General features: G+C 44.0%; 2 protein-coding genes across 3 annotated transcripts; one reads left to right on the top strand and one right to left on the bottom strand.

The window, feature by feature from the left end:
- Positions 1-2,018: 2,018 nt before the first annotated feature.
- lsm7 (LSM7 homolog, U6 small nuclear RNA and mRNA degradation associated) lies at positions 2,019-21,157 on the bottom strand. 2 transcript variants are annotated; one of them, XM_087836152.1, is made up of 14 exons: positions 20,945-21,157; positions 19,813-19,989; positions 18,000-18,117; positions 15,510-15,628; positions 15,041-15,098; positions 14,859-14,909; positions 12,838-12,930; positions 12,298-12,426; positions 9,652-9,758; positions 9,327-9,483; positions 9,109-9,246; positions 3,362-3,452; positions 3,179-3,250; positions 2,019-2,481 (listed from the first exon to the last, which is right to left on the bottom strand). In XM_087836152.1, exons 2-14 carry the CDS (start codon positions 19,986-19,988, stop codon positions 2,339-2,341), a joined length of 1,452 nt encoding a protein of 483 aa, XP_087692278.1. In that variant the 5' UTR covers position 19,989; positions 20,945-21,157; the 3' UTR covers positions 2,019-2,338. The 2 variants fall into 2 exon arrangements, with proteins under 2 accessions (XP_087692278.1, XP_006803350.1); XM_006803287.3 differs by lacking the exons at positions 9,109-9,246; positions 9,327-9,483; positions 9,652-9,758; ... (6 more) ...; positions 19,813-19,989; positions 20,945-21,157 and adding an exon at positions 3,694-3,748.
- On the top strand, positions 4,009-7,101 carry LOC102778543 (kelch-like protein 23). The gene is made up of 3 exons (XM_006803288.3): positions 4,009-5,014; positions 5,146-5,557; positions 5,676-7,101. The coding sequence occupies exons 1-3, from the start codon at positions 4,045-4,047 to the stop codon at positions 5,977-5,979; spliced, it is 1,686 nt and encodes a 561-aa protein (XP_006803351.2). The 5' UTR covers positions 4,009-4,044; the 3' UTR covers positions 5,980-7,101.
- Positions 21,158-27,765: the final 6,608 nt, after the last annotated feature.

The raw sequence follows: 27,765 nt of genomic DNA, 5'->3' as shown, positions 1-27,765 counted from the left end.
GCTCTTACCTCATAGCTGACCTGCAGCTGACCTGCTGTCCACAGTCTCCGGGTAAATATCAAACACGCATCTTCAGTGCAGCAAATTGCAACAAAGCAGAGATGAAAACGCTCCAGAGCGGCTCCGGCGCTGCTCGTCAGTGCTCCACTGACACAGTGACTGAGCAACAGGAGGAGGAGGGGCCGAGCCTCCTTTAACTCGCCTTTTTGTTCCTGGCTGCAAGTTCTGCACTTACAACAAGCTGGCAAACCATTAAGGCTCCCAGCGCCTCCAGTCTGACACTTTACTGACCTCTTGCATCGAGGTTAATGGTGCACAAGTTCAAAGTGTATTTAAGGCTTTATTCATAGTTTCCATAACTGAAAACACACTTTAACTACTCTGTAATTATTTGAACAGGAACAGTTGTTCCTCATTTCAAAGCACATAAGTCTACGTTTAACAAAAAATGGACACGTTCTGCTGTAAAGCTCGAGGTGCAAACTGGGATTATTCCCCCGCCCTGCTAAAGCACTTCCCAGACTTGTTGGTGTGTTTGCAGGCTTGAAGTTTATCTTCTCACACTCAGACACTCCCAGTATTCCTTTCAAAACTTTAAGATCATGACCGACATCATTACACTGTTAACACAGATCACTGAACATGACCAGGTGATTCTGTCAGGTGTTTAAGTACAACGACCGCTCGCTGTGAAGTCAGGGGGATGAGACAGTATTTTTGTGATTTCCTGGTGCTCCAGATGTTTGCAGCTGGTGAAACTGGACTGCACATGGATCAGCACACTGTGTACTATGATGCCATGCTGCTGTAATAGATTCATGTTTCAGCATCGTATTGCTGAAACATGCAAAGCCAAAGACACCAGTGGGTGGGAGCATGTGTTGGTCTAAAACCTGTAAAAACCTTTCAGCATAAAGTCCACGTCCACAGACACTGACCCCCCCGTGACAGCAGAGATGGAGAGGTAGCTTTATGGAGGCAACAAGCCCGATGGACTCGCTCGTCTTTAGTCCAAGTTTTCAAATAAGAATTTAAATTCCATCACACCGAGTTTTCCGCCAGAGAAGGCCGGGACGTTTCTGGATCACGTGGCTTTCTCTTCAGATGATTTCTTCTTGTCTTTAATGTGCATTTGTGGACGACACAGTGAACTCTGTTCAGTGTTTTTGAGCCCCTGCAGTGATTTCCACAACAGGTACAAAAAACAACATGTCTGTTTTTAATAAAGTTTTTGATTCTTGGCCTCTTCTGATGACGTCTTGTACTGTAGACATATTCAGTCTTTAAGTTCTAAAATTTTAGTCACAATTTCTGCGTTTCTGAGAAACTGTCTCTAAGCTGCTTCTTCCACAGTCGACCATGTCGGGCCTCAACCGGCAGCAGTTGTTTCTTACAGCTACACACAAACACAACTTCTCCTCTTTCGTAGCCTCCATATCAACGTTTCTGCAACATGTTGCTGCCATCACATCTTAAAATGGCACATTTACTTAGAAAATTATTATGAATAAAATACAGATTTATGAAATAATTGCATTGTTTTTGTGCACATTTTAAAGAACGTGCCAACTGTTTTGGAATTGGCGTTGCATTGTTATGCATTTGACGTATTTTTTTTGCTGGCTAAGCTGGACAGCGAGCAGTGGGTCCAAAAGTATGGAGCGAGCCACAGAAGTTGGAGTCTGGATGAAAGGAGAAAAGCGGGAACTCATTTCAATAAAGGAGTTTTTAGGAAGGATAAACACGAGCCTGCTGATGCAGTCATGCCTGAGTCTCTGAGTCTTTGCTTGGTTTTACCGAGTGATTAAAAACTGAAAGTGTGAAATGGCAGAGAACACGTGAAACTCAGTGTACGAGATAAAAATGGAACCACATCTAACTCGTGGCAGCAGCTGAGTCATGCTGCTGTTAAACTACAGCGACTAAATCACATTCAAAGTGGTCGTTTTCACAACCTTCGTGTAATTCTGAAGGCAAAGATGTGCAGCCAGCAGAGTCGAAACTTCCAAAAGTCGGCATAATTACATTTTCACTTTATTTTCTTATCAAAACAACAAAGAATAGTAAAAAGTTCACTTATTCTGGATAAAAAGAAAATGGTACTGTTTACACATCCCACATTTATGGGCTCTTTACAACACAAATCTTTACAAATTTGCACATCAGACTGAAATAAAAGTGAAGTGCGTTCAAACGTCTTTTTGCTGCTTAACTAAATCGGCTTGGCTCCATTAATGATTACCGTTATTGTTAAAACGAAATAAAAACTAAGGAAAAGAAACAACGAAATATTCAAGTGTGTACAAGTACGTGTAAGTTAGCAGGGAGAGCTCGTGCGTTAGCCGTCCTGCTGCTGTATGAATGGGTTCGGTATGGCTTCCATGCCATCCTGAGGACAGATCAGCACTACGGAGGTTCCTCTGCAGACCACCAGCCCCAGCTGCCGGGTGTCTTCTGTCAGCTTCAGCTGGTCATCTGGATCTAAACACAGGAGTAGCAGGAGCACACAAGTAAGCGTCACATTATCTACGACAGCAGTCGATGCTGCACGATCAGCTTAAATACAGACATGGCTTTAACAGTAAGCCCCACCAGTGTTCAAGTAACTCCTATGAGCTACTCAGTTTCAGTTTTTTCAACCCTAACTTCACTGTGGTGTCGCTGAGAAGGTTTATCCTTAATATCTCAGGTGCAGGAGCTCCACCCACCTGCTGGAGAGGAGCTGAGTGAACATGAGGCTCAGTTTAAGTTAAAAAACCCAAAAACAACAAAACTTTATTTAAACTCAGCTGGGCTCACGCTTACACCCACACGCTGACGTGACTGTAGCACAAAAACTCCTCAGTGTGAGTGAAGGCTACAGCTGTCACAGCTCACACTGAGGCTGCTGGTCGGCCCTGAGCTGAGGATCAAAGCTTGGTGAAACACACAGCTCCACTCAGTATATTAAATAACATCTAAATACTTTCACCATCACCAGTAGCGTTATTTTACTGGGTCCTCCTTCAGTAGATGTGATCAACACTCAGGTTAGTCTGGCACTGCCTCAGTGTTGCAAATGACTCATTTAGGTTCAGGTTAAAGGAAACACTTCAGCGCTGGCGCAGTCTTGTGTCATTCTTTGTTCCTGTAAATCATTTTTCTCTTGCACGGTCTTGACTTTAAAGCGCACACTTACCGCGCATATATTCAATAGTGCCGTCCAGCACCAGGTTCAGCAGAGGGTCAAATCCTTTCAGGACACCGCTGGCTGAGGAGGAAACAAATACACGGTGTAAAGTCTCCATTAGCTGGAAATAAGGACAGCAAATCCCGCAGCGCTGCTTAACTGTTAGCTTGTTATCATAGCTAATCCACCTACCTTCTCGTCCTCCTTGAAACTTTACACGAATCGGCTTATCGATGTATTTGGACAAGTCGAAGATGCTCTCCTTTTTCTTTTTGTCTTTATCCTGCGCAGAGAAAACAAAACACGCCGTTTGTGAGTCGCATGTGTGCTAACAGCTGAGCATGAGCCCAGCTAGCTAGGCTAGCCGTGTTAGCTAACGCGGTACAACAAAAACACGTCATATTACTTTGAATGTGCTGATTTACATCCCGGGTTGCGGCTGAAACACACACTCACGGGCTAACAGCACATCTGACAACGTTAAAGGTGCAAAGGCAGAGAAGTATTTGAATGTACGAACTCACCGCCATGTTAGCTGCGTGACACGGAAGTGAAATTTCGACCTCAAGAATGTTCCACCAATCAAAACACCGAGCGCCTTTACATGACGTCACTGCTTTTTAAAAATGGTTTTATTGACTCTTCATGATTTGATTTACTGGGGATGGTATGATAGGGTGAGTTAGTTTTTATATTATAATATTTTATATTATAACTCACAGTTTTATAATCAGCATCTGCTTTTGGTACTGACCCTTTTCCTTTGCTGTCAGTCGAGGGGGGAAAGTCTATTAATACCACCAGCTGGTGTGTTGCAAAGCAGAGGACGAGGATCCGAGCAGAACTCAGGAGGAGGGGTGGCTGTTTGTTGTGACATGGCTGACAGAGGTGACCATGAGCTGAAACTGCAGAGCTTTGAATTGACGCTTGTATCAGAAGAAGAGGATGAGTCTGCTTCACAGGTGAAGGACTCTGCGGCTGATATAACACCTGATGCTAGCCTACAAGTAGAAGGAGAGATTTTTTATGTCAACCGCCAACATCTGGCCCTGCAGAGCCCTTACTTCAGGGCTCTGTTCTTTGGCCGTGGGTTGGAGAGCAGCAAGAGGCAGGTAGAGATTAAAGGTGTGAGTCTGCAGCATTTCAGGACCTTGATGGAATTTACCACAACATGCAGCCTGTCTTTGCACAGAGAAAATGTTACGGGCATCCTCGAGACGTCCGACTTTTTGCAGCTGGAGCGAGCCAGGCTGCTGTGCTGTAAGTTCCTGGAGCGTGAGCTGCACCTCAGCAACTGTTTGGGGATGATGGCCTACGCCTGGCAGCTGGGCTGCACTCAGCTTTATGCCGCAGCACGACAGGTGGTGCTCACTCACTTCTCCGCTATTTCAGCTGAAGAGGATTTTCTGTCTCTCTCAAAAGAGTCAGTAGCAGATCTACTTGCCAGCGACGACCTAACCATCCATAAAGACGATCTGGCTCTGGAGGCAATACTGCGCTGGGTGTCGTTTGACCCTAAACGAGAAGAATATTTCCTGGAGCTCATCGAGCTGGTGAGGCCCGAGTCTCTGTCCTTGCCTTTTATCACTGAACTCTTGACCAGAATGAAAAGCTCTGACCCCAGAGCCAGGCTCATCATAAAGCTCAATGAACATTTCCCAGCATCTTGGTCAGTGGGCAGGTCAATGACGAGGACCCGGGCCAGAGAGACCCTGTTCGTGCTGGGCGGGCCTCATGATCAGGAAGAACAGGCGCTGTACCAGTATCACCCGATGAGTGGTAGATGGCAGAGCTGCGCCCCCCTGCAGAGGAAGAACCTCACACAGTACTCTGTGGCTGCAGTGGGTAATGGATGCATAATGAAACTGGCAAAAGTTAGACGTGTGCTTATTTTTCATGTGCAGTATTTTTAATATTCTTCAGTTTTTATGATCTTACATGAATATTGAACATTAAATTTTCACTAATTTATTTAGGAGACAGCGTGGTCGTGACAGGTGGCTACTTCCGGGATGTTCTGTGGTTCAGTGTGGATTGGGTCCGGATCTACGAATGTGGGAACCAGCGCTGGGTGGACGGGCCCGCCCTGCAGAAGTCCAGACACAGCCACTGCTCCACAGGGCTCGAGTCAGTCCTGTATGTCCTGGGGGGAAGCATGGACGAAGGTCTCGTGGATGATGTAGAAAGGCTGGTCCTTGGGTCAGAGGAGGGCTGGGAGGCGGTGAGTCCCATGGTCAGGGCCGTAGAGAGGGCAGCCACTGCTGCTCTGGGGTCGTGTATCTACGTGGCGTGCGGCCTGGATGAAAATGGCGAGGTTTATGGTGGAATTCAGAGGTATGTGGCGATGGAGGATCAGTGGGATGTGGTCTCCTATTCTCCATTTCCACGGTGAGTATCTTTCTGACACTGCCAGATTTACATTCTTATGAAGTTTGAGCTTTCATAATAAACGATACAGGATGATCAGCTGACAATCAAACAGAAAGATTCATATGTTTTTCTTTAGATACGACCTGGTTGCCACGGAGCTCAACAGTGCCCTCTACCTGTTCGGAGGCCGAGCCCTTCGGTTTGACGTGGAGACAGATGAGTGGACGGAGCTGGAGGAGGAATGTCTGAACAAAAAGTTCTTCTGTGGCTGCTCCTCAGTCACTGGGCAGATATACCTGCTCAGCGAGAGGAGGAGTAACAAAGCATTCCCGAACATGGTGCTGCTGGACCCGTACATAGACACCTGCATTGAGCTAGATGATGCTATACCCTGTCCCGTGCCCCTCAGAGGGTGTGTCACTGTAAGAATGATCCCATGATGCTCTATGATGGTTGAACGAATGTGGAAATGTGCAAATCTCTCGAGCTCTTTCTTTATATTTGGTCAGGAAAATGGGGAATGGGTGCAGCAACTCATGCAAACATGAAGGGAAAGTCACCTTTAATTTTTCAGCACAGGCTGAACTCTCAGGCAAGCTTTAAGTTGTCTTCAGGAGTAGTTCTCCAGGCTTCTTGAAGGACATCCAAAGCTCTTCTTTTATTCTATTCTCTGTTAAGATGATCCCAGAGATCAATAACGATGAGAGAGCAGGAAGCAGGCGGAAGAGTCTGAGCAGGTGGAGGTTTGAAAGTCAGAAGAAGCAGAATACATATGTGTGAATAAGAGGGAGACATGCAAAGAGCAGTGATGGTGAAGGTAGATCCGTTTAAATATCAACCAATCAAGAAAAAGGAGAGTCCAGAAGAGAGTGGAGTCAGGGTGGAGTGGGTGGAGACGAGTGTCAGGAGTGATTTTAGACAGAAGGATAAAAGCAAGAAGCTACAAGATGCTGGAGAGCTGCTGTGATGTTTGGAGATGCTAGAAGCACGCCTGGAGGTGGCAGAGTTACGATTTTAATTTGGAGCGACGAGGACTGATGGAGCGGACAAGGATGTTGAATATGGAGCTGCCAAGCAGGAGGCAGAGAGGAAGACCTGAGAAAAGATTCATGCATGTGTGAGGTAGGACATGCAGACGCTCGGTGTGACAGAGGAGGATGCCGTCTATCACACGGTGGAGTTCCTGCAGATCCCCAACACCACTGGCTGAGCCTCCACTGTGTTTCACAGATGGCTGTAGACACACTGCTGCACCTCTCTCCTGACCTCTCCTGTACACACTGGCCACGATTTGAACCAAAAATTACAAAATGTAGATTCACTCCACAAGACTCGCTGGCACTAATTTTAAGTCCAATTTGTGTGTAATTTGGCAAACCTCTCCCTGTTTCCTTTCATCAAGAATGGCTTGTGCACAGCCAGTGAGAACATTTCTGAGGAAATCAGCGAACAGCAGATGGATCAGCTGAAGGGCCAGATGCATCTCTCAGGTCCTGTCTCACGGTGGTCTCATCGTTATTGATCTCTGGGATCATCTTACTCGTTTATGAACAAGTAAATTCATCCAATCTACTTGTTCATAAACGTGACAATTTGCAGTGTTTTGAAAGGAGCATTGCAAAACACTGTGTCACGGTCCTTGTGTGGTTTTTTTTCATGTAACTCTTTAGGACAGGACGTTCAGAGGCTGTTCTGCTGTAGACAGATGAACACCTCTTTAATCCTCCACAGATGTTTAAGGACTCGCTGCGCAACATAAAAATGAATGAAAAAGCAGCAAACCTCCAACTTTCATGAAGCCTGGAGCAATACTGCTCAAGAGCACTTTAAAAATGGTAAATGTCCTGTATTTGTATAGCTTTACTAGTCCCTAAGGACTGCGCTTTACATATCCAGTCATCCTTCACACACTGGTGATGGCAGCTACATTGTAGCCACAGCCACCCTGGGGCGCACTGACAGAGGCGAGGCTGCCGGACACTGGCGCCACCGGGCCCTCTGACCACCACCAGTAGGCAACGGGTGAAGTGTCTTTGCCCAAGGACACAACGACCGAGACTGTCGGAGCCGGGGCTCGAACCGGCAACCTTCTGATTACAAGACAAACTCCCAACTCTTGAGCCACGATCGGCCCTACCAAGAGGGTGTCTGTCACCTCGATAGCAAAACATAAAGAAACGTTTGCACAGTACTGTGTGTGTGTGTGTGTGTGTGGGGGGGGTTCTTCATTAGTATGAACAAAATGTAAAAGTGTTTCATAAAAGCTTGACTGAGTTTGTACAAGTTTTATTCAGAAGTCGTTTATTTAAACTGTCCAAGTTGTCACAAATCAACACTCATAATAAAAGTCAAAGTTTCATGAGGACATAAAGTGTCTCCTGCTTTTATATCTTCTTAAAAACAACATCCAGGTGAGTCTCAGTCACGGCGTCGGCCCGTTTAGCGCGCCAGCGTTTCACTTTAAACCCCCTGTTGGCGCGTGGGCGTCAGTGACGTCACATCCCCGCAGGACACGCCCTGTTTCTAACCCTATCACAGCCATCGTTACATAAATGATGACTGGATCAGCATGTTCACCTGCAGCACGGTGGGAGGACACATGTAAAATCACACTAGCAAACATCAGAACACAATTTGGTAAATATTAAAATATTCAGCTGCTAATATCTACATTAATTTTTAACCAGGAGCGTCGATGTATTTAACGCCACTGTCTAAAATAGCTCAATAATGCCCGTCTGTGTCAATCAGGTAGAAATGACACGTAACACGTCACAATAAGGCCTTTCCTGTGTGTTGCTCCAACAAGGGGAACTTAGTAGCACATAGTGTTCAAAACACAGCAGCCAAGGCACGAAACCAAAGACCCGAGTAGGAAATCGTGCTGCCCGTGAGAAAAAGACACGATGCACAGACACGCACACGGTTCACGTCCGTGTTTGTAGAAGAAATACTTTTTGTAAAGGCATCAGAAAGGGCAGCGCCTTCTTTGTGCACCAGGGGGCGCCATCGTTCTCCTAAAACGTCTAAATCTGTCGCAGAAAAATACAACTTTAATCATAAGAGGGATTCAAATACAGATTACAGTGAAAACAGGCTATAAAGTGATGTATCAACAGATTTACTACAATCAGAACTGTATGCATGAGCAGCCATGTGGACATAAATCAGTCAGAGTAGTTTGTTCCATTTAAAATAGATTACACTGTATTTTACACAAGAATTAATGTTTTAATACAAACAATATTTTTTTAACCTCTCACGCAAAAAAACAAAGATGAACTAAAACGCTGTCCTTCATATTTTGACGTTCTTATAATACAGGGACCAGAAGCGGCATCGCAGTGATCGCACGCGCTCATCGTGTTTTTATTGTTGTGATATTAGTGTTATGAGCGGTGGCGTTTCTTCCCGACGTCACATTCGGTGGATCAACAATCATCTGTGCTTCTTTGCTCAGAGGCAAACCCACCCTGACCTGAAATCATCAACGGACCATGTTGGAACCACTATCTGGTTTTGGGTAGTCTGCTGTTTCTGTTTGTCTGCTTGCTCAGGTTGTTAAGGACGCAGTTGTTAGCCAGCGATGCCAGTCTGGAGTTAATCGCATCCTTCCTCTGCTCCCAGCTGCACTCGCCCCCATCTTCCTCTTCTTCTTCATTGTCATCCACCGGACTTTCCTCATCGCTGCGCACGTCACCCTCGATCTGTGGAGAAGAATAAAAGTTAACCATCCGATTCCTCGTTTCCTGCAATCGCCGCCTGCTTAAACAGCCCCTCGTCTCACCTTGCCCACGAAGGCAAACCTGTAGACCATGCGCAGGATGAGGTAGGCCCAGTAGATGTGCAGCAATTGTAGCACGAACAGAAGAGCGTTGAAGAAATAATAACCAAAGAAAGGCTCGTAGAACTGCATTGAAACGATCAGCGTGGTGTGGATGATCCTGCAGGGCAAACACAGAAACAGTGAGATCAGCTGTTCCTACGAACTCTCGAGCTTCAGAGTGTCGTACCGACTGTTGGAGAATCACTTTATCTGTGCTCTAAGACAAACCTAGCTGGACATTTACACACCAACACATGAAACCACGTCTGATTTAACAGTTTCTCACCTGCTTGGAAAAACGTACAGCCTCGTGACGAGGAACACCAGAGCAAAGAGGACAAACAGGACGTCGCATGTGGTCGCCCACAAGGCGTAGTGCAGCATCTTACCCACCTGTCGGAAACAGGAAGGTAAAAGTTCCTGTGAACACGTTTAGGTTTCCTCTAAGCGCTGCAGGTGTGAGCCCCCCTCCCCACAGCTTCCTGTTCATCGGCCCTGACAGGAACGACCTGCTCAGGTGTTTTCAGGTTATGTCATGTTTGATTTGTGGTCACACAATTACTGATGTTCTAATCTTGGACGTACGCCAGGGTCAGCTCCACCCCCATTTTCACTTTTAAATATAAAAAGTCATTTTTAAACATCGAGCACTTCAGTGTGTTTGTCCTGCAGGGGTCTCAGATCTATTCAATTCAATTCAATTTTATTTATATAGCGCCAAATCACAACAAAAGTCGCCTCAAGGCGCTTCATAGATACAGAGAAAAACCCAACAATCATGTGACCCCCTATGAGCAGCACTTTGGCGACAGTGGGAAGGAAAAACTCCCTTTTAACAGGAAGAAACCTCCAGCAGAACCAGGCTCAGGGAGGGGCGGGGCCATCTGCTGTGATTGGTTGGGGTGAGAGAAGGAAGACAGGATAAAGACATGCTGTGGAAGAGAGACAGAGGTTAATAACAGATATGATTCAGTGCAGAGAGGTCTGTTAATACATAGTGAGTGAGAAAGGTGACTGGAAAGGAAAAACTCAATGCATCATGGGAATCCCCCGGCAGCCTACGTCTATTGCAGCATAACTAAGGGAGGATTCAGGGTCACCTGGTCCAGCCCTAACTATATGCTTTAGCAAAAAGGAAAGTTTGAAGCCTAATCTTGAAAGTAGAGATAGTGTCTGTCTCCTGAATCCAAACTGGAAGCTGGTTCCACAGAAGAGGGGCCTGAAAACTGAAGGCTCTGCCTCCCATTCTACTTTTAAATACTCTAGGAACAACAAGTAGGCCTGCAGAGTGGGAGCGAAGTGCTCTAATAGGGTGATATGGTACTACAAGGTCATTAAGATAAGATGGGGCCTGATTATTTAAGACCTTGTATGTGAGGAGCAGGATTTTGAATTCTGGATTTAACAGGAAGCCAAAACAGGAGATCTGAACAGGTTAAAGTGTAAAGACGTCACTGAGTTTACTGACTCGAACGTTATCTCTTCTTTTAGTGCAGCGAGAGAGAAAACGAGTGGGGGAATCACGTGACGTGAGGGTGCGGCTGGCTCGAAATCAAACCTCAGACTCACTGATGAACTCAGCTGCACTCAGTAACTAATCATCTATTGGATTTGAAGCCAGCTCGTTTTCCCTTCATGATCTTTATCAGCGTCCAGGCGACAGCCTGTCACGCCCGAGTTGACGCGACTGCATATTTCCTCATCTCATGTTTCGCGGAAACAATCATCATCGTCACTTCTTATCATTGGAACAGCCTCACAAAACCCACAGACAAAGGAACAACTGTGGTGGTAAAAGCTTTACAGCCACGACGAGCAACAGCAGAACAAAACCTGTCGCTGTGCGCGGCTCACACGTGTGTGCTCGTGTGAAAGAAAATAAACAATATAACAATAATCTGCGAGTATAACGATGCAGTCTCCTCCATACTGCGCCGTGCAAAAGTCTCAAACCACCACTCAGTGTTTTATATTTTGCTTCCGAGGCGCTCCTGGAATTTTTAAAGGTAGCCTTGAGCAGCGGTTTTAAACTTTCTCACCTATTTTCAGTCCAGTCCGTGGACCTGAGTCACTTAAAACTGATGAATGTGTCGACACACAGCAGACAACTTGGCAAAGACCCAACTCGAGTTGAACCTCGAGGCACTTACAGGTTATTAGTGTTATTAGTGAACTTGTGAAAAACATCAATCATAACAGAGTTTGACAGGAATATTCCAGCATCATGTGAAGTGTCTCTGTGAATATTTTTAAGGGAACTGAACACACGGAGGACGAGAAGAAAACCTGTCCTTGAAAACTCGGGAAGAACCATCAAAGACCTGTTCCAGGACCTGAGGGATACATCTGTCCCTTCAGCTGATCGTCTGCTGTTCACTGAAGCCTCCTCAAAAATGGTCTCAGTGGAAGGCTGGCTGTCAAAAAGTTACTCTTCAGGCAGGGAAGCAGGGAGAAATGGGTGGGCTACGAAAATTACACAAGAAATCCAAAGAAAATCAGTGTCAACAAGTCCTGTGAAGTGATGAATCCACATTTGATCCAATTTCTGATTCACCATTTGGAAAGCATCCGACTGGCTGCACTGACAAACAATCTGCAGTCAAAATGAACCTGGATGGAAAACATGGACCAGCCTCCCAGAGCCTGCTCATAGTTTCCAGTGTGGTGTCATCCTGACAGAGAACACAGCATCCAAGAAGAGGTTTGGGATGAGCCTCGTGAAGGTAAAGAAATCTTCCTCAGAGTTCAGGCTGTATTCCAGAATAAAGGTGGTCATACGAGCATGGACTTATGGACGCTTGAGAACGAGGTAGCGTATAAAAGTCACTTTCATTTCCAAATACGCTGCACTCACGTCCCTTTTGTTAGAAAACAAAGACTGAAGTAGTGGTTTGTGCACACGGTGTATCTGGAGGCAGGTGTGGTGTTTTACCTCGAGAATAATGTCGGCAGAGTCGTGAACCAGCATCACCAGAGTGCCCACCCTCACATAGTTGGCAATGTAGGAGAAACCGATGAGAATTATGGTGGCGATATGATGAACCACCTGCTCCTTGAAATCCTAAAACACAAACACACATGCATGCATGCATACACTTAAAAACATGCAGCAGCATGAACAGCAGCTGCACGGGTGCCGTTTGAAACCAGCATGGTTAAAATATCAAATGATCGTCTGCACTGATTCGTTAGTTTAAATAATACAAATATGACAGCAGCAAAGCCTCCTGAAGGACAGAAGCACTGAAACGAGATGACTGTGAATATTTACAGTGTTCAGTACAGTTCAGGTTTCTGTGGAGAGACTGAACTGAAGATTTAATATACTGTCAAAGTACAGAGTTACAGATAATCACAGTTACAGATCATCCAGAGCATAATCTGCATTTGCTTTTTTCACCATTGGACTAAAACGTTACATTTCAGGGATTAAACGTGGAATAATAACCAGCTGTTTTCAGTTAATACTCACTTTTCGCTTCACATCCACAGAGATGCTCAGAAGCAGCGACAAATAGAAGCCCATCTCCAACATGTAATACCAGTAATGAGCCTCAGACACAGGCTGATGAAGGAGAGAGCGACAGCAGGTCAGTGTGATCAAAACAGAAGCTAACAAACACCATGCTCATTTGTCCAGACTTAGACAGCAACAATGGTGATGCAGCAGCAGCATTCACAGACAGATGTGTTAGATTGTTAATCACTAGGGCTGTCACGATTAGTCGACTAGTCACGATTACGTCGACTATCAAAATCGTCGACGACTGATTTAATAGTCGACGCGTCGTTTGAAGCTTTGTAAGATCCCAAAAGACGCAGGAATAAGTAGTAGGATTTAAGAGTGTAATAACGGACTGAAACAGAAGATGGCAGCACTGCATGTACAAGGATGCCAGCTGCCGTTAAACCCCGAAGAAGAAGAAGCTGTGTCCCAGAATTCATAGCGCGGCCCAGCTCAGTTTCCAACAATGGCGGCAGCTAGTTAGTTTTAATATTACTCTTATTATTCTTTCTGGGTCACAAAATAAACGTTTAACATGTTTTCAGGCGAGAATGTAGCTGTGTAAACCTCAAATATCTGCTCAGTTTATCAAGACACCACATATTTTCAAAAGCGCTCCGACGTTTTCGGAGACGTCTGTTAGCCACTAGCTCGATAGCTAGCCGGGGGCTAGGCTCACGAGAACACCGGACTCCCGGAAAATCGTTTTCAAACTCCCCGCGAACTTTCGCTACTCAAGTTAAACATGATATATAAGTCACTTAGATAACTTAAAAATGTTATTGTTTGGCTTTTTTCAGTATTTTATTTGTTCCTGAGTAAATCTGTTTGGCTGAGATTAAAGTTATAGTTTTTACACAGCTGAATAAACGTCAAGCAGACAGCTGATTATCAGAAGTGTGAGACACTCGAGAATTTACTCCGGTGTCCTGTTATATTTTAGATAGCAAGGAGTTTATTAAACTCCACCGAAACAATCTGCAAATGTCATTAAAATTTAATAAACTATCATCTTGTCTTTATTTTTAGTTAGCACATACCTTAAACACTTAAAGCTGTAAGCTAATGATAGTTATATAAGAGCAGATGCTGCTGGTGCAATAAGCTGTACGTTTTACGTCCAATGGATGATGATCTGATTAGTCGACTAATCCAAAAATAATCAGTGACTAGTCGACTATCAAAATAATCGTTTGTGGCAGCCCTATTAATCACTGAACTCTAACTACATGCTTTTGAGGAACTGAAAGAGTTTAATGAACAGTTTTCTGAACTGATTCCTTTAAGTGTGCTGAAGCAGGTCTGGGCTTTTTGGGGTAGTGGAGGCAGATATTCAACTCTGCTGAGTATTTACAGCTTCACCTGTCTGATAGCTGCAGGGGTGAAGTCTAGCAAAGGTTCAGTGGCCACGTAAGAACTCCTCGCTCTCATTTACAAGCACAGAGGACGTGCTTCATGCACAGGAAGTCATGGCGTAATCTTAAAGAAAAACATTTGGAGAAGACTCAAGAGTGAAAGTTTGCAGCGACACAATGACAGGAAGTTGACTGAGGTATTTACCCTAAAATACCCTAAAAAAATCAAGTCTGCAGTAGCAGAGCTGTTATCAGTTAAATGCAGCTAAAGAGAGTCGTGGCTTCCAGGGAAGAACGTGTGCCATCATCCACACGGCAAGTTAAAAACCACAAAAGCATTCAGAGCTTTGCAGTCAAGGAAGTCGGAGTTGAAACATTCTGGGTGGAGTCTGCGTTAAAAACGATCAGCGTGCTCCTTCTGCACTTTCCTTGCTTTAAGTAGATCCTATTGTTCTTAGAGACCGGCTGAAGCAGATTTTCAGTTTCAGCTCACAGACGTCTCTGCCACCTAATTCTTCATGAATATAAACGTTAACTTAACAACAGAGAAAAGAATCAAATGACCATGAATTAAAGAATCTACGACTCATTTTACACTTTCTGCAAACCCCAACAGCAAAATCTGTGTCCTACCTGTTTGGGATAACCCCTCCAGCACTCGCTCTGATCCCAGAACCACGGCGTCTAGAAGATAAAGGAAACGATAAATCTCTTCGTCTCGATCTTATTCAAACATCGTAGTAAGCAGATGTAGATTCTCAAAATTCAGTGAAAGGATTCGAGTCTTTTAAAGAAAAAAGTGACGACACACTTACATCAATTAGCGAGCCGAGCCCTGCTGTGAACGACGTGAGGTAGAAGACGAAGCGCCAGCTGCAGATAAGAACAGACGCGTCATCGATTAGCGCTGCGATGTCACAGTGGCCCAGTTTGATTTTAAATGGGCGAGTCGAGTGACACGAAAGCTTTAGTTTAGGAACAAAACTATCATGACCTGGATGAGAGTTTTGAAAATGTCATTTACATGGTAGTAATTACTTTGGTGCAGCATGAAGCTCCACTGTGGAAAAGCTATAAAACTTAAATGTTGTTACATTTTCCAAAGCCATCTAGTGGGCCGGCTCGGTGTCTTTGCTGGGCCCATTCTGGCCCCTGGGCCTTATGTTTGACACCCCCTTATTAGCGGATGCTGTGTAAATGAACTATATAGTTCTATGAGATCAGACAAAGATGTGACATCTGTCCAACAGGAAATGGCTCAACGACATGAGAAGAAAAACTCACGAGGCCTCGCAGAACTTTTTGGTGCTGCTGGGTCTGTCCTGGTTCCTTCTGTGTCTAAACCAGGTCTGGATCTTTCTCTGCGAGAGTCCACACTGCTTCCCCAGGCCCACCACTTCACTCTGAGCACACACACACACACACACACAGATCAGCACTCGTCCTGTGGACGTGCAGCTCTGCACCCACAGAGATAAATGTGCTTAAAGCACACGACCACTGTTAGTGTGACCTTCCCTCCCTACATCACAGCGCCGAAGGTCCCTCTGCTGAGTGAAACCTAATTACAGGGTTCGGTGTGACACGTGCATGTTTTTGTTTGGCTACACAGCCTCTCTGCACCCCCAGCAGCTCCAGCACTGTATCAAAGGATAAACTGTGACACCACACTGAGCAGTGAAATGATTTTCCCACGATTGTGTTGTGCAACAGAAATACAGTCGTTGTGTTCAGGAAATAAATCTACTTTGTTTCACAACGTGTTTGTGGCCAAGTTATTTACATGGGGAACAGCAAAGTCGTTAGCTGCTGCTGCTGCGGCTGCTGCTGCTGGGGGCCCCATGGAAATAGATTTGCAAATAAGCCAGAGCATGCATGCACACACACACACACACACACACGGGTAAAAACAATGCAGAAAGGCGCTCATGGAGCGGTGCGTCTCCACTCGATATGCTCAGTCATGCCTCGTCCTCACAGCTGTACACCCTGCTTGTCTGCACAGGAACACGGCTGCTCTGCTGCGATGCCAAATTACACCAAGAGGAGGGTGGAGGACTTCCATGATTCGGAGAAAAGTAACAGTTACAGACTAATAGCGCTGGTTTGTCCTCAGATTTTAACTAATTATTCTGATTACCAGCAACATAACAGGAAAGATTAATATCAAAGGGACAGACAGGATTATGTTTAAAAGGAAGATGATTGCTTCTCTCACAGTGCAGCGAACACGCCTGCTATGAACTGAGATGTTTTTGTAAGCTCGAGCCTCGCAGCCTGAGCTGCATCTCTGTGGGGACGGCCCGCTTTCAAACTGTTCCTCGTTCCAGAGGAAGCTGGCACACAATCGTAGCCACGCCCAGCACGCATGAACTGTTTGTGTGACACAGTAACAGATGTTCCTATTTATTAGGGACACACTAAACATTAAGAGTGCCTGGCTCAAGGTGATGTAAATGCATTTACATTTGCATTGACTTTGCAGGATGTTTACATATTTATATAGATGATCATGAGATACAGTTTATGTGGTCGTTCTTTAACCAAGACGGAGGTCTGAGCACAGATGTCGTTTTTAAGCTCAGTATAAGTATCCTAAAAAATGGGAAATACTTTGTAGGTTTTCATGTTTTCAGCACACTAGAAAAATCTGGGATCATCTCTCAACCTGATCTTTGACCTGTTGGGCTGCATGCTTATAAGCAGAGAAGTAAGGGATTACTATCGCAAAAACAGTAATTAGATTACTGTTACTTTCCCGTAGGAACGCTGCGTTACTGCGTTACTAAAACCCTGATTTTTTGCGAGAATGTCTCATGACAGTGACGTAAGCGAGTGCGACGTTCGTGACAACAGCTGTGTGCAGATCAACAATGGATCATATATCGAGTGCAGAGAGAGTATGAGCGTGCAGCGTTTAAAGCGTGGAAGTACTGACCTTACTTTGAGTTTGATTCCATAAAAAGTGACAAAAACATTAGTGTCCGTTGTGCGTGGGAAGAAAACTTCTTTTTACAGCGAAAAAACCCCTAAACTTCCAAACAAGCACCGAGTAGCTACGACGTAATGGGAAACTCACAGAGAAACTCGCGGATTCTTCCACTGACCGCTGCACACCTGCACCAGGGTAACCCTCCGCCTACCCCACTCCTGCTTTACAGGTGAAAATAGAGCAACAGGACCGCTAGTCTTTGACTTTATTTATTTTCTGCTGTGTTTTACTTGCATCTATTTGAAAGACTGAGTGTAAACACACACAATATTTTATTTTATGTGCTGGAATGTGCAGAAAATAGGTTTAAATGTTAAACTAATTTCTTCCAGTCAGAGAATGTTGCAGATAATTAAATGTTTGCTTGATGCATAAAGTTAAAAGATTAAAACTAATAAAACAAGTTTTAAAAAGAGACTTTTCCATTTGATTACATTTTGTATGATGATTATGCAGAAAAAGTAGAATTGGGCTGAAAGATCTATCACTTTATCACCTGTTCAGGTTGTAAATCGTGTTTTTAAAAAGTAACTAAGTAACTAAGTAATTAATTACTTTTGAAAATAAGTAATCAGTAAAGTAACGGGATTACTTTTTTGGGGAAGTAATCAGTAATTAATTACGGACTTCAATAATTCATTTATTCATATATTGGTGGAATATTTACTGTATTATACAGATGAGTGTCACATTTAAAGCAATGACTCTGTCGTTGCATTATCCCTGTTACGTGTACCAGTAGTGCGCTCCACGGACAGTTAGAGGCTCCTGTGAACACCAACCTGCGATGGCTGCTGGCTGTGCTGTTTATAAAACGCTTCCAGCTTTGGGATGGAAGCGGCTCGAATCCGAATCCGATCCTTCACACCTAAGACTCTGCTGAGGGGGATGGCGATGACCCTGAGAAGACAGAGAGCAGAAGAGATGCTGTTTTATATATATATGCATATATGTGCATAATAGCAAATGCAACCCTGTTAATAAAACAAAGTATGTGTGATGTCATCAACAGCTGCTCGATGTGCTCCAAACACAGAAGAGCAACGAGAGGAGCTCATTACTCCTGACAGCCTGTGGAGCTGCTGCCGTGGGCGGCTTGTGCCCAGACAGCCTTTGGCATTATCCGATCCAGCATCAAGAGACACTTGATCTGTGTGTGTGTGTGTGTGTGTGTGTGTGTGTGTGTGTGTGTGTGTGTGTGTGTGTGACAGACGGAAGGAGACAGAAAGATCAACAGAATAATACAATATGAGGGTATCAGCAATGAATACATGTTTAGATAAACGTGCGTGTGTGTAATTCTATCTCAGAGATAATGATCCTGAAGTGTGCACGCAGGGAGATAATGAGAAGGTCAGGGCAGCTTCACAGAGGGACACACAGCGCTCTGGTTACAGGAACACACACACACACACACACACACACAGCTGTGGCCTGAGAAGACTGCGTGGAGACACCTTCCAGCTGGCCGACGTCTACGCGAGCACAAATGAAGGTGCCCACCTCTACGACTCGCCGTCACCCTCTGACCCCGGACTGCTCCCACAGCTAATGTTACCAATCTGCTAAAACATCGCTGATGAAAGTACAGACGAGGACGCTAATCTTCAGCCCTCACAGACACACAGCAGCTGACGATGATGATAATGGAAAGGCGTGCTGCTGTGGTCATGTGGGCCGCGTCTCTGGTTAACTGTACAAACAGGTTTACTGTGATGTTTCTGTTAAAGCAGCTTTGCTCACAAGCATCAACGTGATTGGCAGATTACAGTGAAAGCTCTCGTCAGTATTTTGGTTCATCAAATGTCTGATTTTGTGCCTCTAACATTCTGAAACATTCAATCCTGTAAAACCAAGAAAGTGTTTGAGACACTGAGACAAACGCATCATCAGACCAGACTCACAGATTCACTGTAGCCTCCAATTATTATTATTTCTCTTTAATTCATCCAAAGGGCAGCGTGTTCAAATGTTACGTTAAAGTAGAACGCTATGAAACGCTTATAAAGACGAGTGAAGATCTACTAAGAAGTGTCAGGTATCTGAAGATAACATTCAAATCCCTTCAGCTGTGACAGCAGAAATATTCTGATCTTAGGGAATCTCTTGAAGCACCTGGAGGACACATATAACAAGCACTAGTAGGACTTTCTGTGCAATCACCCCGACAGCAGCCACTGACTGGTTGGTGTGGACTATACCCTGCAGAGGCAGCTTACAGAGAATCAGCATGCATCGTAAAACCTCAGCTATAAACTTCTGTAGTCGCCATAAGAGATATTTCCCCTCAAAAACACTCAGACACACTTTAACACAAGGCTGGAGCGAGCCTGGGGGAGACGGGACTCTCACACAGCATGTAGCGCATGAATAAAGGGAAGAGGAGGCGTTCCTCAGCAGCTTAGCAGCAAACACCCTCCAGCCAGCCACCATGACCAAAACAAGTCAAGCAGAAAATTACTTTTACCCCACAAACAGCATCACACTGCTTCCTTCAACTAACTCGGTAAAACTGAAAAGGCCACATAACTTACTGCTCTGCTGGTTTCAGCCCAGCAGATAAAAAAGCAGAGCTCGCCGTGAGCTCGGCCTCACCTCTCAAAGATATATCTGATGGCTACGAAGATCAGAGCTAGTGGTAAGGTGTAGATGAGATGCCTGGGTAGAGGAAAGTGGCCCTCTCCTTCCTTCATCTCCATGTCTTTCCAGTGACTCCCAGGAGGGATCCAGAACTCTTCCCGCCACAGCCACTCGTTCAGCAGGGCCTCCATTCTGTGGGGCATGAAAGAGGAAGAGGTGAGGACTGTCTGGCTGCACAAACACAGTTTACCAGAACAGGAAGCGGATTCAAATGAATGACAACGAGGACAAGAGGAAACTGTTTGCTCACGCACAGAAACGATGGAAAAGAACAACAGCACAGAGTCATCGCTGCTACAGCATCAGCTCACGTGTTTAGATTACATGATCAATAACGGTGATTTCACCTCTTTACATCTAGTTGATCAGCAGTGCAGTGTTTTCCCAGGAAATATTCACAAAACATTTTTAAGCAATAAATTAAAAAGCACAGCAGCAAATACGACACTTCAAATGAATTTGAATTGTTTCATGTTTCCGGCTTTAACAGGTTACATTTCCTGAAGCCCGCAGCAGCTGCAGCCCGTCACAAACATGAATCAGACCCAAACTTGTTGCTGACTGAACGGGACAATCAGCTCATCAGCATTTCAGAAAAGAAACCTGGTGTTCAGGTCCAAACACCTGAGCAGCGATATGATCAGCAGACGAGTCTCTGCGTGCTTTTCATCTACGCAGCGCAGCCTTCATGCGCACACACACACACACACACACACACACACACACACACACACACACACACACTGTATGCTGTAAGCTCACTACTGTTATTTCCTGTAAACGGTTTGCACGGTCTGGGTTTAAAAGCTGCAGCTGCTGAGATCCAATCGATCCGCGTATCGATCAGGTCGTAGCTGTGGAAGCGCAGATGTGAACGCCTGCGCAGTCAGATGACAGACAGACCGTAACCACCGTGCGCCGACTGCACGGCGAGTGCATCAGATTAAAACAGCAATAATTGATCCATCAGTTATTCGCGGAAGCACAGCAAACCCACGGGTCCATCAACCATTCAACAAACCACGCAGAGAGCTTCGAAACAGCGTTTCTGTATCTAACACACGCAGAGAGGAGATGTTGTGCTCACCTGTCGATCCTGTGATGGGAGAAGGCGAGGCAACAGCGGCGATTTAGAGAGGAGGGGCGTGTGGACGCACCCCGCTCCTCCCAGCGAGGGCGGAGAGGGCGTGTGCTGTCATCATCATCATCATCATCATTTTCTGCTCCGGATCTTGCGCCACAACATGAGGATCACAGTATTTTCTCACCAGCCAAAATCTGCTCAGCCACTCACTGGGACAATGCCACGTGCTGCCGACAGGGGGCGAGAGGAGGCGCGTTCAAATGAGGCTCGCGAGATTTTCTGCTCGAGTTGTAATTTTACTTCTGTTTATTTGGGGGGGGGGGGGGGGGGGTGTTTCCAACATATCGCAATTTTGGTGGTTAAACATGAGGCCCGGGGGCCAAAATGGGCCAGGAATAACTTCAGTTCGGCCTCTTAGAAAAATATGAAGGAGGGCAAAAAATGGCTTAACTGTGTTTTTTCAAAATACGTTTTACAGCTTTTCCTGCTGACAGAGACACCCCCCCCCATTTTCATCAATCAAACAAAAGTTTCTATTTTTTAAAGAAAAATATAAGATAAATACGGTGGCCCTGAGAGGCCAAAAGCGCTGCAAAAAGAAAAACACTTGCAAAAAGAAAAAGCGCTGCAAAAAGAAAAACACTTGCAAAAACAAAAAGCGCTGCAAAAAGAAAAACACTTGCAAAAAGAAAAGCGCTGCAAAAGCACACACAACACAACGGAAATAGGAAAAAACACAACGGAAATGTTTCTGGGGAGACAATAACCGGACGGACCAGTTGACCAAAACATGCTAACAAGTGCACTGGGACTGGGAGACACTTCAACGAAGTGGAAGCAGAGCGGCCAAAGAGTAAACTTCCAAAAGTAAGTTCTGAATATTATGTCACTTATTTATGTGCAAATGTTTAATAACGAGGAGCATTAAAACATTACTGTTGGCCACATGCCGGCAAAGTTATGTGACATTAGCGATGTTTGTACTTTCAGCGTTTACTTTGTTTTAAAGTCTTTACTTTATACGCCGTTAGATAGTCGACCTTAATCTTACAGAGAATCTGATGATTTTGTGGATAATTAAAATCAGTCATATATCCACAAACACAACAGGCTGAAAGTCAGTGATGCTGCTCGGTTTGCAGTCCTGAATATCACGGCACAAGCAGGATTCACTGCACTGTTAATGTTAATTATGTCATATTGCTGCCTCTGTTCGGTGGTGTTGAGCCAAACGGACTTTAACGTGTGTTTGAACGAGCTGACGGTTCACTCATTGTAGCGACTTCCACAGTCGCTAGAGCCCGGGGATGGAGCCCGCCTATTTGCCTGACGCGCTGTCAACTTTAGCAATAATGCGAGAGGTGGAATTGTTTGCTTGTTTATTAAAGTGTTTACAGAGTAATGTCATCTCGAGATTTGGACTCTTACAACGTCACAGGCTCTAATGTAACAAGACGAAACATGTTGTGCAGCGGTCAACAAAAACTACGGCTACCCAGCCCTCCTCTCTGTCAAAATCAAAACCAGTGAATGACAGACTGACAACGCCCTCTTAATGTCGCCGCTAGCACCCACGTGACTCCCATTACACATCACCATAGCAACCAAACAAATGAAAACCCAGTGATCATCAAAAAATTCAATACATTTAATTATGGTTCCTACACTCATTAAGCTGAAAGAAAGATGCTTTAATCACAGCAGTCACACATGTGTCCACTGTACCAGCTGGGAACTCTTCTTGTTTAGCACTCGTAATAACACTAAATCCTCCTGTTTGTAGCAGTGTGTACACCTGAGACTGTCACCTGTCTGTCTGTCCTGCACTCTGTCTCTGTTTCTTTCTCTCTGATTGTGGAATAAAAGTATGAACATGTATTTATAAGTTACACTTGTGTTTGAATCCTGCAGCTTATCACGCATTTGATTTCCATGTGTGACGACTGCAAGTGTCCAGAGTGAGGACAGACTGAGGGACCCACTGCTGCACATCATCTGTGAGGCTTTGCACCCCTGATGATCCACCAGGAGAAACTCGGCAGTGTGTGAGGAAGAGGAGGAGGAAGAGCCAGCAGCAGCTGACAGATGGAGAGAATAGACAGACTGTTCCCTGTTTGTGAAGGACTGCTAGGAAAGTTTAGAATAACTAATTGTCTGTCCTGAATCAGTCTTATTAGGTAATGTTCAAATAATGTTATCATCCAGTGTTTTCAGTGTGGGAGAAAGTACTCAGGGCCTTCAAGTTACACACTATGAAAGGCAGCAACAAGTTTAATATTCAGAAACCTAAAGTATGTATCAGCAGCTGAATGGAGCTAAAAATAATTGTTTGTTTCAGTTCTATGAAGCTTTGAGTATTTTGGATCAGTAGCACTGCTGTGTTTGTTGCATCATATTGCTGTAATTGTTTATATGCTTTATATATTCTGAGGTAAGTTGATCTATAGTGTTCATCATATTCTATAAGGATGTTATGTGTTTGTAGACTTTCTGCCCAGTTTGACCCATTTAGCAGAAGTCAGCCTGTTTAAGGCTCTGATATCTATTCTGTGTGACTTAAAGCAGTTATGACATGGTCTGATTTTCTCACCCAATAAAGGAATATTCAATATATCAGTCTACTCTTCATTCTATCAGAAACAGTTATCACAGCTCGTACATTTGCTTCTTCCACACATATATGTAAGCATTGAGCCAAATTTAGTAATAATGCCAACATATTAAAAGAACAATATTTGTCTCTTATATATAATACATCTATATATACACTGTCACAGATACTTGAGTGTCTTTAAGGGAAGATTTAAGGTGATAGGAAATATAAATAAAATCAACTTGAATCTTTACTGAAGCTCAGTGTTTGACACAGAGTTCACTCACATGTGCTGTACCAGTGTACCTGCACATGTGATGTGACAATAGAAGTGATTTGATTTGAGAGTTCAAACTCACTGCTGTAATAACTGATAATGATTAATATAATAACTATAATATTGGCCATCTCATATTTACACTGACTTTAGTCTCATGAACAACATTAACTATTTGTTATTTACTAGCTAATCTTAAATGACTGTTCAGTACAGATATGAAGCCCAACAATCATGTTTTACAGTCCTGTGGTCTCAGCCTCAGATACTTATTAAATCACACAAAGCTCATGTAGAAACAAACAAACGAACAAAATATGTTCTCCTTCATTTCTGTCAACCACACGTTTCCCGCTATCATGGTTGCTAGGCAACCTGGGCAGCGCGACGGAGGCTAGACCGTCCCATTTCACAAGCCTCACACTTCCGGCCTTAGCGGTCTTTGAGTACGCGGCCCTTGAGGACCGTTGAGGCTGCGTACTTTAAGGCTGCAGGCCCTGAATTGGGATACAGCAATTCAGGGACTGTTTCCGAATTCAGGGTCTGAAATGGGACGGTCTAGCCTCCGACCCGCGCTGCCCAGGTTGCCTAGCAACCATGATAGCGGGAAACGTGTGGTTGACAGAAATGAAGGAGAACATATTTTGTTCGTTTGTTTGTTTCTACACGAGCTTTGTGTGATTTAATAAGTATCTGAGGCTGAGACCACAGGACTGTAAAACATGATTGTTGGGCTTCATATCTGTACTGAACAGTCATTTAAGATTAGCTAGTAAATAACAATTAGCTAATGTTGTTCATGAGACTAAAGTCAGTGTAAATATGAGATGGCCAATATTATAGTTATTATATTAATCATTATCAGTTATTACAGCAGTGAGCTTGAACTCTCAAATCAAATCACTTCTATTGTCACATCACATGTGCAGGTACACTGGTACAGCACATGTGAGTGAACTCTGTGTCAAACACTGAGCTTCAGTAAAGATTCAAGTTGCATTTATTTATATTTCCTATCACCTTAAATCTTCACTTAAAGACAAGTATCTGTGACAGTGTATATATAGATGTATTATATATAAGAGACAAATATTGTTCTTTTAATATGTTGGCATTAGTAAATTTGGCTCAATGCTTACATATATGTGTGGAAGAAGCAAATGTACGAGCTGTGATAACTGTTTCTGATAGAATGAAGAGTAGACTGATATATGAAATATTCCTTTATTGGGTGAGAAAATCAGACCATGTCATAACTGCTTTAAGTCACACAGAATAGATATCAGAGCCTTAAACAGGCTGACTTCTGCTAAATGGGTCAAACTGGGCAGAAAGTCTACAAACACATAACATCCTTATAGAATATGATGTAACACTATAGATCAACTTACCTCAGAATATATAAAGCATATAAACAATTAAAGCATTATGATGCAACAAACACAGCAGTGCTACTGATCCAAAATACTCAAAGCTTCATAGAACTGAAACAAACAATTATTTTTAGCTCCATTCAGCTGCTGATACATACTTTAGGTTTCTGAACATTAAACTTGTTGCTGCCTTTCATAGTGTGTAACTTGAAGGCCCTGAGTACTTTCTCCCACACTGAAAACACTGGATGATAACATTATTTGAACATTACCTAATAAGACTGATTCAGGACAGACAATTAGTTATTCTAAACTTTCCTAGCAGTCCTTCACAAACAGGGAACAGTCTGTCTATTCTCTCCATCTGTCAGCTGCTGCTGGCTCTTCCTCCTCCTCTTCCTCACACAGAGTTTCTCCTGGTGGATCATCAGGGGTGCAAAGCCTCACAGATGATGTGCAGCAGTGGGTCCCTCAGTCTGTCCTCACTCTGGACACTTGCAGTCGTCACACATGGAAATCAAATGCGTGATAAGCTGCAGGATTCAAACACAAGTGTAACTTATAAATACATGTTCATACTTTTATTCCACAATCAGAGAGAAAGAAACAGAGACAGAGTGCAGGACAGACAGACAGGTGACAGTCTCAGGTGTACACACTGCTACAAACAGGAGGATTTAGTGTTATTACGAGTGCTAAACAAGAAGAGTTCCCAGCTGGTACAGTGGACACATGTGTGACTGCTGTGATTAAAGCATCTTTCTTTCAGCTTAATGAGTGTAGGAACCATAATTAAATGTATTGAATTTTTTGATGATCACTGGGTTTTCATTTGTTTGGTTGCTATGGTGATGTGTAATGGGAGTCACGTGGGTGCTAGCGGCGACATTAAGAGGGCGTTGTCAGTCTGTCATTCACTGGTTTTGATTTTGACAGAGAGGAGGGCTGGGTAGCCGTAGTTTTTGTTGACCGCTGCACAACATGTTTCGTCTTGTTACATTAGAGCCTGTGACGTTGTAAGAGTCCAAATCTCGAGATGACATTACTCTGTAAACACTTTAATAAACAAGCAAACAATTCCACCTCTCGCATTATTGCTAAAGTTGACAGCGCGTCAGGCAAATAGGCGGGCTCCATCCCCGGGCTCTAGCGACTGTGGAAGTCGCTACAATGAGTGAACCGTCAGCTCGTTCAAACACACGTTAAAGTCCGTTTGGCTCAACACCACCGAACAGAGGCAGCAATATGACATAATTAACATTAACAGTGCAGTGAATCCTGCTTGTGCCGTGATATTCAGGACTGCAAACCGAGCAGCATCACTGACTTTCAGCCTGTTGTGTTTGTGGATATATGACTGATTTTAATTATCCACAAAATCATCAGATTCTCTGTAAGATTAAGGTCGACTATCTAACGGCGTATAAAGTAAAGACTTTAAAACAAAGTAAACGCTGAAAGTACAAACATCGCTAATGTCACATAACTTTGCCGGCATGTGGCCAACAGTAATGTTTTAATGCTCCTCGTTATTAAACATTTGCACATAAATAAGTGACATAATATTCAGAACTTACTTTTGGAAGTTTACTCTTTGGCCGCTCTGCTTCCACTTCGTTGAAGTGTCTCCCAGTCCCAGTGCACTTGTTAGCATGTTTTGGTCAACTGGTCCGTCCGGTTATTGTCTCCCCAGAAACATTTCCGTTGTGTTTTTTCCTATTTCCGTTGTGTTGTGTGTGCTTTTGCAGCGCTTTTCTTTTTGCAAGTGTTTTTCTTTTTGCAGCGCTTTTTGTTTTTGCAAGTGTTTTTCTTTTTGCAGCGCTTTTTCTTTTTGCAAGTGTTTTTCTTTTTGCAGCGCTTTTTCTTTTTGCAAGTGTTTTTCTTTTTGCAGCGCTTTTGGCCTCTCAGGGCCACCGTAGATAAAAGAATAAGAGGCCCAATGAGAGCTAATATCTTCATGTTTTTTCATGTATGTGGCTAACACATCTGCAAATGAAATCTTTACAGTTAAACATTATGAGCCAGCAGCTTTTAAAAGAGATTCCTCGTGACCTCAGGATGCACTGTCACACAGTTTTACGAGTGATGTTAAAGATTATGTGCTCGTTATCAGCAGACAGGAAACCAGAAACAGAAGCAAAGCAGAGAAAGAAATGCGACGCATCCTGTCACTGTAAAATCTTATCAAGCTGTGTGTTGCACCAGAAAGCTGATAAGCTTTATGAGCTCACATGATGTTTCATTCCAGTCATATTTCAACAGCACATGAATCAAAGAGAAATGCATGATGGGAAGAGCCCCACCCAGCAGTGCTTTATAATATACAAAGCTTGATTTTCTATTTAGTCACTGGGTCAAGGTCATTGAATTCAGTGAAAGCCAGTTAATTTATTTTGACATCTAAATATGTCACAAAACTTGCTTTTCTGCTTCTCACCCAGATAAAAAGTGATTATATAACTGGCTGGATACCAACAATGAGAACCTGCACAGCTGCCCGATCACATGTCGAAGATGATTTCGTTTTCTTTATTTGGAGCTGTGAACTAATTCAGTGTATCAGGTAGTGCCAGAGATTCAT

This window comes from Neolamprologus brichardi, chromosome 23 (assembly GCF_056152115.1).
Source record: "Neolamprologus brichardi isolate AB-2024 chromosome 23, ASM5615211v1, whole genome shotgun sequence".
In the NCBI taxonomy this organism is placed as follows: Eukaryota; Metazoa; Chordata; class Actinopteri; order Cichliformes; family Cichlidae; genus Neolamprologus; species Neolamprologus brichardi.
Note: the sequence above shows the minus strand (reverse complement) of the source record. Positions and strands in the feature narration are given on the sequence as shown.

What these genes read in the sequence shown, in the direction of transcription:
- LOC102778543 (XM_006803288.3), top strand. Translation starts at nt 4,045, where the DNA reads ATGGCTGACAGAGGTGACCATGAGCTGAAACTGCAGAGCTTTGAATTG. An exon ending in GTACTCTGTGGCTGCAGTGG is followed by an intron (nt 5,015 to 5,145) that starts GTAATGGATGCA and finishes TAATTTATTTAG; the next exon opens with GAGACAGCGTGGTCGTGACA. An exon ending in TCCTATTCTCCATTTCCACG is followed by an intron (nt 5,558 to 5,675) that starts GTGAGTATCTTT and finishes GTTTTTCTTTAG; the next exon opens with ATACGACCTGGTTGCCACGG.
- lsm7 (XM_087836152.1), bottom strand. Translation starts at nt 19,988, where the DNA reads ATGGAGGCCCTGCTGAACGAGTGGCTGTGGCGGGAAGAGTTCTGGATC. An exon ending in CTGCCGACATTATTCTCGAG is followed by an intron (nt 9,759 to 12,297) that starts GTAAAACACCAC and finishes TGTTTCCGACAG; the next exon opens with GTGGGTAAGATGCTGCACTA. An exon ending in GGTTTGCCTTCGTGGGCAAG is followed by an intron (nt 9,247 to 9,326) that starts GTGAGACGAGGG and finishes TCTTCTCCACAG; the next exon opens with ATCGAGGGTGACGTGCGCAG.